We start from the raw sequence: 12,177 nt of genomic DNA, 5'->3' as shown, positions 1-12,177 counted from the left end.
ATGCATGCACAACGTCGTCGATTCGTTGCTGCCGATTGCCCTTCTGCTGCGTGATGGCCGAACAACGCTCGTGTTAGTTAATTTTTCTGAGAAGTTTTGTGCCGTAAAATTTATCACGTTTTGAGTTTAAAATCGGTCGACGGCAAAATACGATAGTGTACCACGGTATTTTTCGTGAAAAGTGCTTCGGGAAAGGTGTTTTTGCGCAGAAAAATCAACTTTTATTTACCCTTGCTCTAGGATATTGATTTTCTTGCGGATCGGCTGCACTTGAAAATTTTCCTGTGAGCAGCATAGGATCAGAAATTGATACGTCAAAACAGTGTCCGGAAACTTGAAGATAAGACTTCCATGAATAGTTATGTCTGTTTACTGATCGGATAGAAGAGTAAAATGTACAATGGAATTGGTCTTACGACACCCCGTGGTTCCGGCACAAATGGACACGTTCAGCGAAATGTAGCCTTTGTGCGGCCCGGAAAAAAGGATAGCGTAAACTACCGGACCGAGGAGGATTTGGCGAAATTGGATGCTCAATCCAACCGGCAGCCGAACCAGGGCATCCTGGATCACGAACGGAAGCGGAAAGTAGAGGTGAAGTGTGCCGAACTGGAGGAAGTGCTCGAGAGCCAAGGGTAAGTAATGGCTTGTTACAGCACCTTTATTTTTTTTTACGAAGTTGTCGGTGTCAGTCTATCTTGTCGATGATTTAGTTTTTCCGTTCTACTTGAGCAGATATTTAGATCTTAATTAAAATAATGCGCGTAGCCATTTAGAGCATTGATTAGTACTCATATGAGAAATGCATTATACAAATTCATTGCAGTTACATTGTGAAGGTATACTGAAAAATTTAACAAGGTTTCATGACGCAGGAATATCCTGAAAACTGATTAAGCTAATTTTTTTGACGTTGGATAGTTCAAAATCAAGTGTCATGATGTAGTTCGGTGCACTCTCTAATTTGTTATTAAACATTGCGTTCGAATGTTAACGTAAAAGCTCTGAGTGTGCAAATGAACGTAACTTTTATCAGGCAATACATACTTTTTGTCTTTACGATGACATCGGAATCATGGGTGTCGATCGCCCATCGATGTTTTGAAGCCTCGGAAATCGGAATGACAATTAGTTCTGACAAAACAAACTGGGTATATCTTGTATAGAGCGAAATCGTCTGAGTTCCGTGGTGGGAAACTAGACCACTGTTGGCGTTATCAGATAAAATTTCGTAGCCCACAACTTGCTTATACTTTCTGTTGATCTGTACAGTCATAAAACACGGTCGTCAAAGATGGTAGATTTGTGGGAGCGTGATGTGTAGAAATTTTGAGCGTTTTTTTCAAAAAGACATGTACAATGAGTGACTCTCTTTGTTTACTTTCTTTTACGATTTTTACGGCGTCACTATAGCACTTTTCACTTATTTTACAGTACAGATCGAAAGACTGGTTTTGCCTAGCATATTATGCAAAGAGTTGAGGGATAAATGTTAAAGCGACTGAATTATCAGAAGAGAAAGTAAACAAAGAGTAACTCATTGTAGATATGTCGTTTTGAATAAAACATCTAGAAATATGTGCTTAAATCTCGATGGCAAATTAGAATATAGAGAATATGATAAATACATGAATCACGAGCTATACCAAATATATAAACATGTGATATCAGAAAACTGATAAGGCACTTTAGACTATAGTGGCTGGTCATGTGGTACAAATGTCGAAATGGAGACCAGGGATTACACACAACCATCGAGTGCTAGGTCTTCTCCAAAATCGACGACCTCTTCTAAGTTCTGAGTTGAGCAGAACTTCGGCTGGTCTTTCATCCAACATTCGTGCCACATGTTCAGTTAACTATAGTCTGTCGGGTTTTATCAGCCATTCGATGTCAGCATTTTTGAACACTTGGAACACTGCGGTGCAAGCGTTTGTATCATTTTTCATTTTCTACTCTGCCGCCGAGTATTTAACTGCTCCTATACAGACCTATACTCAACAGTCTGCTGTCTTTAACGTCTACGACTTATGGCCTTAGGGAGGGACAGGAATTATCAACGATAGAACAATTTTGTACGCGTATGTAGGCTCTATGGGACCGTTGCTGACTATGTGTTGAACAATACATTAGAGAATTCATCGCCTTGCTTCAATCAATCTAAAGTCACAAACGAATCGGTAGTCTCTCCAGTTATTTTGACGGTTGGTTTTGAACCATGCAACGAATGAAATTTGGCGGAATATTGGTTCAGCTGGTCGAAGAATCATCTTGGGCATAGTGATCGATTCATTTGATTCAGATCAATGGACTGTCATCTATAAGAGATGATCAGACTGAAGATGGGTGTTTTTAGCTCTCAACTCACTCGGGCTCGTGGAGATGGTGAGTAACTCTCGTCAGTAGCGAATCGGATTCGCTGTTTTCAAAAAACAATCTCTTAAGGATGGAACCTCTTTCTTAAACATACTGTCTAGCCACTAGTTAATGCTCAACTAGTCAACATAATAAACGGAAATACGTAGTTCTTGAAGAAAGTCCACCACTCGAACCACATCACCAAGCACCTAAAAGTAGTTTAGATGCATGTAATATCTGTTTCTTTCCGTCGCTAATATATTTTCATCTACTTAATCGTATAGATAATCTATATTCCCTACCTTATAGATCAATTTACTCTGCCTTAACATTATACATACTAAAATAATCTATATTGGTGTTCTACATCATTCTATCTTTGCTTGCCTTTTTTATCCTTTTTATACCATAATCAGATGTATTCTGACACTCACTAACAGAATAAATTGCATATTCTCTCATATCCCAGTCAAAAAGGGCAAGTTGCCGGATAACGGGGGGCTATTTGCCAACTCGGATGCGCTAATTGCCCTTCAATTTGCCAGCAAATTGCTGGCAACGGGGGGGGGCTATTTCAAATGCAACATTTGGGCGATTTGCCGCCGTCATTTTTTGCCGCTCTACCCGCCCTTAAATCACCCCCAAATCACCCAGGGAACGCGCCATTTAATCGCCCTTAATTGCATAATATGAAAATTACAAATAATACTTATTTTCGGATTCATTATCTACTCACATAAACTTATCAGATCACTAGCGGCCCTATTCTGCGCGGCGTGTGACGTGAGACGATTAATCTCACTTCACTATACGTGACTTTTCTCACCCAATTCTGGAGAGTCACTTCGGGTGACGTGAGACGCCCATTTAACCGCAATGGGGAATCTCACCTCACTCGAGTCGACTCTCAGAATAGGGTGAAAAAAGTCACGTAAAGTGAGGTGAGATTAGTCGTCTCACGTCACACGCCGCGCAGAATAGGGCCGTAGGTAATCACCACCAAACTATAGAAAGAATCAATGGTGAAATTGGTATTGCATAACAAAACTTACCATAATCTGACGATCATTATGACTTTGTCAGAGATCTTGTTCCATTATACTTACACACGATTCCACAATTTCCCACATTCGTTGGTTAAATGAAGTGCGCTAAACAAACAAAATACAAGCGAGAACACGCCAATTATTTAAAAAAAAACAATTTTAAGCTTAAGCCAAACATGAACCGCCATGTTTGAAAAACGCAAAAAAATATCCATTTCAGCCGCCAGCAAATTTGTCTAAGTGTTGAAATTGCCTTTAAATCGCATTCGCAAATTGCATTTGTTCCTAGGGGCAATTAGCCCAGGCGAGTTGAGTCAAACGTCAAACTGTTTAAATCGCCTGACCATGATCGTCCGCATTTTTTTTTGACCGGAATATACTCGCAATCTCTCTTATTCTAAACGTACAAAGGCTGATGACACACATACTTACGCCCGTGACCTTGCCAACACTAAAACACCCCGGTAATTAATTGAATGTTTTAGCACTTATAAATTTACAAGCGCGGTTTCAAGCATTAACCTACCGCTCGCGCGATCATGAATCACTTCCGTCTGGAAGTCTCTACCCTCGATTCTAGCCTCATACCTTCTGTTGGTCTAATAAAAAATGACTCATATACACTAGACAACACGTTCCATGGCCACATGACCAGGAACTCTAGTGATATAGGAGAACTCACTCTCTTCTAATATCTGAACCCGGACATTGAAAATTACGTATCAGATTAACGGTCCACGCGCGATCATTCAAAAACATGCGAATGGCCACACGGTTATAGAAAATAATTTATACACGCGAGGTTACTGACACGCTTGCACACGTAACAAACACGTTCACATACAAACGCTCGAGTCCTTCGCGATCATCCATGCACATCTACGCCCGCGATATCGCAAACAGGATAACATCCCGGGGACTAAGTGAACGTTTCATCACTTATAAATTCACAAGCGCGGTCCCAGGAGTGAACATACAAACGCCCGTGTTCGTGCGATCATAAACCAGTTACGCCCGGAAGTCCCTATCTTCGGTCCTAGTAGCATAGGTCCAACGCCTTCAGGCGAGCCAAGCAAAAAATTACGCTCATCCCAAGAAGCATTTATAGTTTTATAGCACACTACAAGTGCAATCTCTTGTGATATGGAAGAACTCACTCTCTTCTAGCATCTCAACCGTACACTAAAAATCAAGTATCAGATTCACAGTCCGTGCAATTATCTAAAAGCAACCTACACCCGCGATCTTGTAAACATAACATCCCGGTGATAAAGTGAGCGTTTCAACACTTATAAATTCTCGAACGCTGCCTCAAGCGTGAACCTACAAAGTCCTGCTTTCGCGCGATCATGGATCGGTCTTTTCCGGAAGTCTATATGTCTCTAACCTCGGTACCATCAGTCTAGGTCCATGCCTTCAATTGGACCGTGTTCTCCTTCTGGTTTTCGTTGGCTGCTCCAGCAGCGGTCCTTGATTGTTAGCTCGGGAAGTGAGCTTGGCTCCTTTGTAGTAACAATTAACGTTTTATGGTACTCTTGAAGCCCTTCTTAAAACTTAGAATGCACTTGTAGTGTGCTATAAAACTAGAAATGCTTCTTAGGGGATTATCGCCGGATCAACTCACTCCCCGCGAGAGATCCCAGAAGTCATCGCAGTGTACTCTCCTTCACAGCAAAAGCGGAAAGGCGTCTTCTGGGTCTTTTATACTTAGCCGGGGAAGCAAGTGACTCCTTGACGCTTAGCTTTCTCTTCGAACGGTGCAGAACAGCGGTGAGCATAATGTTGCGTAAACAAATACACGCCATGGAGTGTACAAACAAAAAAGGATATATTTCCACCCAGTGCTAAATTGTTACACTGACGAGTTACAAACTCTAGTGATATGGGGTAACACACTCCCTGTCAGAACGTGAACCGTACGCCGAAAACTAAATATCAGAATAGCGCTTTGCGTGACCAATGTCACTGGCCATGCAAGAACACACGCGAATATGTGAATGGCCACACAGTGAATCGAATTTATACACGCGAAGCCACATGCGACAAACACGTTAACATGCGAACGCTTAAGTACTTTACAATCATTCACGCACACATACGTCCGCCATCGCACAACCTTGATAGAATCCCGGAAAAATGGCGAACGTTTTATTACTTACTTGATACTTGATGGGCAACAATTCGCTTCGTTGAATCTACGCCGAGTGAAGAATTCTCCTCCACTGGACCCGGTCACCCTGGAAACAGCCATATTATCTTTGCCTGTCGTTCTTCCGGCATTCGTGCCACATGACCAGCCCACCGCAACCTGCCGTTTTTTATTAGCTTGACAATATCCACTCATTTATATACTTGCTATAACTCGTGCTTCATGCGACGCCGTCAGATGCCATTTTCTCCTTTACCGCCGCGCATTGTTCGCAGCACCTTACGTTCGAAGACACCGAACGCTATACGATCAACTTCCTTTGACGTCCACGTTTCATGGCCGTACAAGGCAACCGGAACTATCAACGTCTTGTACAACGCGAATTTTATCTTCATCTGCAAACTACGGAACTTCAGCTGGCTACGAAGAACGTAAAAAGCCCTATTTGCAGCTGCAAGACGCCTTTTCACCTCGCGGGTAACATCATTATCGCACGTCACTAGAGTTCCAAGGTATACAAATTATTTCACTACTTCAAATTTATCACCACCTAACACCACTTCACCACAAACATCACTATTGGACCCACGTATTCTTCCAGCTATCATGTACTTCGTCTTGCTGGTGTTGATTGTGAGACCAATTCTTGCTGTCTCCATTTTAAAAGGCACGAATGCCTCTTCCACGGCTCGGCGGTCGATTCCAATGATATCAATATCCTCCGCAAATCCTAGGAGCATATGCGACCGAGTGATGATGGTACCGTTCCTTTGCACGCCTGCTCTCCTGATGGCACCTTCAATAGTTTTATTACTTACGAAGTTATAAAAGCAGTGTCAAACGCGAACCCACAAACGTTCGTGTTCGCGCGATCATTTTACATTTGTTTACCTGCATACCATGTTAAATATTAAGTACGTCATCTTGAAGTGCAACAGAGTCAGCAGTTTCCAGATTAGATACGAGTGCAAATGTCGTTTATGGATAAAATAAAAATTAGCGGCCCTAGGTGACTTCCTTGAGGGACTCCGGTTGGTATATCGAGCAAGCTAGAACGTATTGAATCAATCCCAACAGAAGCACTCCGACTAGACAGATATGATTGCAACCGTCCAGTTAACCACGGAGGAAATCCTAGTCTTTGCAGTTTCAGAAAAGCAAAGTTGTGAGGTACTTTATCAAATGCTTTTGAGAATTCGAAATATATTGCATCGGTTTGTTGACGCTTCTCAGCCGAGGGGACCAAAATACTAGTGTACATCATCAAATTGAAGTTGTAGAACGTTGCTTCACAAATCCATGTTGACACTCGTCGATGATGTGAGAAGCAGCAACGAACATCTCATTGTAAACAAATTTAGGACTTTAGCAAAGCAGTTCAAAAGTGAGATTCCTCTGTAATGTTCAACATTATGCATGTCTCCAGCCTTGTGAATCGAATGTGAATTACAGCCGCTTGTTTCCATGCACTCGGGAAGACGCTTTCAGCGATTGAGCGGTTAAAAATAATGCTAACCGGCAATGACAATGATCGTGCACATCCTTTTTCGAATATCGGAGGCAAACAATCCGGACCTGGTCCTTTCGGTGGGTCGACACTGGATAAAGCTTTCAACACGTCTGCTTCAGTCATATTCAAGCAAGGGAGACTGATATTGTATAATGGTAATGTGTAATTGTATACTATTCCCCCGAAAATCATTCCCAAGAAAGCCATTCTCCAGAATTCCACCCCCAGAATACCATCCCCCAAAATACCGTCCCCCAGAATATCATCCCCCAGAATATACTATTCCCCAGAAAGTCACTTCCCAGAATGTACCATTCCCCAGAATTCCATCCTCCAGAGCGCGCTATTTCCCAGAAAGTCATTCCGCAGAAAAGCTTTAATTTTTATTCATTTGATCTTTTTAACTTACTACAGTCGTGATTCGCTGATTGATCACTTTTGAACTGGACCGCATTTTAGTTGGACCTCTGCTAGTTGGACCATTGTCCAACTAAAAAGCATCTTTATGTCAAAATCACCTTGACAATCAAACTGAAAATAATCAGAGATGTGAACAGAAGCATTTACACTACTAACGTCTCCTTTGGATAGTTTTGGACGTCAGTCAGTCGGTCCAACTAACGAATCAAATTCGTTAGTTAGACATAGGCTGTGGCCCAACCAACGAATCACCACTGTACTCGTTCCTACTTCCATGAAACGATATTCTTCGCTTTCGATGCGTTCACATTCCAAACAAAATAAAATACCGAAGTGTTTTCCCCAGAAAGAGCTATTGTCCAACCAACATGTAGAACAAATTGCAGAATCTAATACAGGTGTGTTTTGAGAGACATTGGGCAACAATCATAGGAAGCGGTAGAGCCCTTTCCTACGATTCAAAAGAATGAAATAGTGTTATGTAAGATTATATGATGAAACCAAAACTTTGTGCATTATCGATGTAATTGAAGTGATGTGGTGTTAAGTTGGTGAGGATGAGCTGCCGAAAGCGATGGCTCCTCGCAAGTAAGCCAGTTATCCTTTCGCTTACCCGATTTACTCAAACATAGGAATTGATTCCTTCTTTCAAACATGAGCAGTTCATTGAATCTTCATGAAAATGTCTCTTTAAGTCTACCCAGTTTACACTTGAAGAATTGTCCCAACTTTTGGCATTATATGGTTGTTGGCCATTTGACCTAACAGTCGTGTAGCATAAGCACAGATAAACAGGCATAAAACTATGATTAATTCCTTAAAAATATCGATCCGCCAAACGCTATACGCGCTTCTAACTACTCATTTACAAATTAGTTAACCTTCAGACCCAGGAGCTTTTTTTACTAGTGGTCTATCTCGTATACTTGCGCATATATCAGTGGCGCCATATTTGGATTATAATCGTGAATGCTATCACTGTCCCAACTGAAAATATAGTCAAAATGACCACTAACATTGGCGAAGAATTGTTGTCGAGTATTATATCTGTTAGTCTGTGGTATAAGTACCATTTGGCATAAGGTATGAAAATACTTTCGGATGTATTTCGGGTAGATCGTACATTTGCGTATAAAACATTTCAAATGTAAAAGAAAGATAAATCTCGACAAACATATGATTACGGCGTTAAAGCCAACTATCAAAATTCACATTTAGCGGAAATTCTGGACAAACCGTTCCTCTCCAACCACAGATGTTGGTAGTAAACAAAAGAGAAAAATTTTCTTTTTCATTAAATGCTGTGAACTGTGCTGTCATATGTTTGTCGAGAAATGCTCAAAAACACGCCAAACCGTTTGTCAAAAGGAGCATTCATTTCGATTTTAATATAGAGGGAAGGAATTAACACCTATGTTTGAATAATAATAGACGAAAATATGACAAATTTGCGTGCAAGAGTTATTTGGCATACAAAATCAAAAAACTGCTCATGATTGAAAGAAGGAACCAATCCCTATGATCGAGTTAACCGGTTATACGAGTGGATAACAGGTTTACTTGCGAGAGGCAGCCACATTCGGCGGCATGACCTCAGCAGCTTTACACCGCTTTAGTTCTTTGAATTAGGTAATGAGTAAACCTTAGGATCCACCACAAAAAATGATTACTAACTTTTCTGGGGAATGGGGCATTCTCCCGATCGCAATGAAATAACAAGATTATAACAGAACACATTTTTTGTAACATATTGTGTTATAAATTAGGTCTCGTTAGTAGTTAAAATAACAGAAATTTATAACAAGTAACAATGCGAGTTATAGTTTTGAAATATTTCTGTTATGTGTTTCTGATCGGGCTGGGGTATGATTTTCTGGAGAATGGAGCATTCTGGATAATGGCTTTCTAGGGAGTGGTACAATCTGGGCAATGTTTTTCTGGGGGATGGAATTCTGGGGATTGGCTTTCTGGGGAATGGTATACAACCGGTAATGTGTCTATATACTCTTGTGACGGAGAAATAGCTGGGTTGGTGAAACCCCTACGAAAATGTTCCGCAAAAAGGTCTTCGGACTCGGCTGTGGATTGCGCACTAGCATCTCCAACCTAAAACATTTACGGGAAAGCCACCACCACGTTTTCTACTGTTCACAATCGTCCAGAATATCGAGGGGTAGCGGTAGTGGGCGTAGCGTAGTTGGTAAATCGATTGCCTTGTACGCAGCGCACCTGGGTTCGAGTCCCGACCCGGCACATAGGGTTAGAAATTTTTCATAAGAGATTTTTCTAACCCGAAGAGGCGAATGACCTTAAGGTTAAAACCTCTATAATCGAAATAAAAAAAAAAAAAAAAATATCGAGGGGTTGTTCCGAAGCTTGCTTAATGCACTATTCCGGGCTGTTTCATATTGAAGCTCGGAATTCCACCACGGATACTTGTAGTCCGTCTTCCCGTTGCCACGTTTCTTTGAAACTATGCGGCGGAGTATCTCGTATACAGTTCCGTAGAACATCGCGACAGCATGATCCAGATCGTTTCCACTTAACGGATCGAACCAGCCAACAGCATCGAATGCCGCAGATATTTCATCAAAATTGCAACGATTGAAGTCAAAATTGAGATCATCGACGGATTCGGTACAGGGTTATAAAATAGAACTTATGCACGCAAAGTAAGATACACGTTAACACACGCGACACACAAACGCACACGCGATCGAACATGTTAACCTACAAATGCTCGAGCCCTTCGCGATGATACACGCGGTCGCGAAGTCCCTACGCCCACACATATCGTAACAGTACAATGAATATCACATTCAGAATCACGGCCCGCTGCAATTGGCCTTAAGCAGTGTTTTAGTGGGTGACATTTACCGTCTTGTCTATAATTGTAGTGAGTGATTCTGTAGGGAAGTTCTGATATATTACAGCTCCACTAGAACAACTGTAGTATATAGAAATTAATAAAAAATATTTTGATTTTTTCACTCCCTCACTCCCTCAAAAAAAATTGTGCCGGGAATTTTTTTTAAGATATTTCTACCAACCTAATTCCCAAAAATTGTATATTCCAGGCTCGGCCAGGAGGAAGTTCGCGCCAAGGTGGAACTGTACCGGTCAAAGTTGATGAACCACGGAACAACAGATCTCCCTAAAGACGACTACGGACGATTACTGTAAGTACCGTAAGAAGGTTTTATTATCTGTGTTCGTTTATGTACAAGAATAAGAAGCCATTCAAGCAATTAATAACCCGGTGGCTGGTAGGGTTAGGTGGGGGTAAAATTAACTGGTAAATCTATTCCGGTAGATTGGTTCGATTGGTATGATCACGAGAATTTCAAGATTTTACTGTGTGAATGCAAGAAAAGCGGTGAAGAAAACGATTATCTCATGTAAGATACAAGCGCGAATATTTTTGGCGAGGTAAGCCTGGTAAACTTGAATGAATGAGTTCCGCAAACAAAGCTGAGATCTTAGTTTTCTGTTCAAATATCACATACTTTCTTAACAAGCGCAAGAGACAATTTTAAGCGGATCTTACACAAGCAGAAATATCGACAATAAACAATTGATGATTTTAGGGTATTTCTATAGAATTCAAATTGGATGATCGCATAGTATTGAAGCAGTCTTGTCAACACCGGTCTTATACTGCGCGACGTGTGACGACTAGTCTTACCTTATTCAACGTGACTTTGCTCACTCAATTTTTAAGAGTCACTTCCAGTTCCGCTTAAGACAGGATAAGAAAACTCGTTAATATGATTTGGGACCAAGTCGTGGGAGTTAATTTGGCAGCGATGGCACCATGAACATCATATTTGATATAAAATCGAGCCCCAAAATGTTCAAGTTGTCCAGAGATATATAAAACTAAGAAGGTAGTTGTCTTGTTTTGTTTGTTTGAAGAAAACAATAATTATTTGTTCCGTTTCAGTGCATGTGCTGCACGAATTCATTTCGAATATTCCCATCCAAATGACGTTGCTGTGACTATTATTCCTTATCGATAGGAATAAAATTACTCAATTATTTGAATCAACTAAAAACAATATATTAATTTTAAATGGGTTTGTTTCGCTATTCAATGTGTGTTATTGAAAAACGTGCTAAATAATCCAGCAAAAATGCAAGTGCGAATTTATTTTGTAACGTGATCGAACGTCACTCATAGACAAAGTCTGATTGCCAGTAGCAAAGTAGTACCTCTTCGTTTTATCAAGTGTTACACATATTTTTATACGGATTTTTAGTATACAGACTCTAATACTGACTACTGTCGAGCTCAGTACACCGCCATACACTTGTAACGAACTGACTTAACCTTATTACCATTCGCCTCTTTCTCAGGTTAAAGAAAAATTTTAATGGGTTTGGGTACTGAACTCAAGTGCTTACAAGGCAACCTATTTACCAACTATTCTATGACCGCCTCCAGCGGTGACTCGGCGAAATACTTATCGGGATTGATAATTTATATTTATCAAAGGAAGCCTTCGTAGAAAAACCTGATATTCGCGGTCTTTTGATCTGCTTACTGAAAGTGGCTTCATAATCATTTCTGGATTGACATGAATTTAGTACCACTTTGTATTAGAAACCGTACACGATGCACGAGAAAAGAACTGATTCATCGTCTTACCCTAACTTACCCCCTACATCCGCACCGACTGTTATCTGATACGACA

The 12,177-nt window shown here is 40.9% G+C and overlaps 1 protein-coding gene across 1 annotated transcript in view; it reads left to right on the top strand.

The window, feature by feature from the left end:
- Window positions 1–12,177, top strand: part of LOC131690957 (serine/arginine repetitive matrix protein 2) — an 83,147-nt gene continuing 70,970 nt past the window's right edge. The window contains exons 1-2 of the mRNA XM_058977057.1: window positions 1–635; window positions 10,561–10,662. Of these exons, the coding sequence (XP_058833040.1) occupies window positions 394–635; window positions 10,561–10,662 (344 nt within the window). The 5' untranslated portion in view covers window positions 1–393. The remainder of the gene's footprint in view (window positions 636–10,560; window positions 10,663–12,177) is intronic.

This window comes from Topomyia yanbarensis, chromosome 3 (assembly GCF_030247195.1).
Source record: "Topomyia yanbarensis strain Yona2022 chromosome 3, ASM3024719v1, whole genome shotgun sequence".
Taxonomy (NCBI): domain Eukaryota; kingdom Metazoa; phylum Arthropoda; class Insecta; order Diptera; family Culicidae; genus Topomyia; species Topomyia yanbarensis.
The sequence above is the reverse complement of the archived record's forward strand: the minus strand, read 5'-3'. Positions and strand labels throughout refer to the sequence as shown.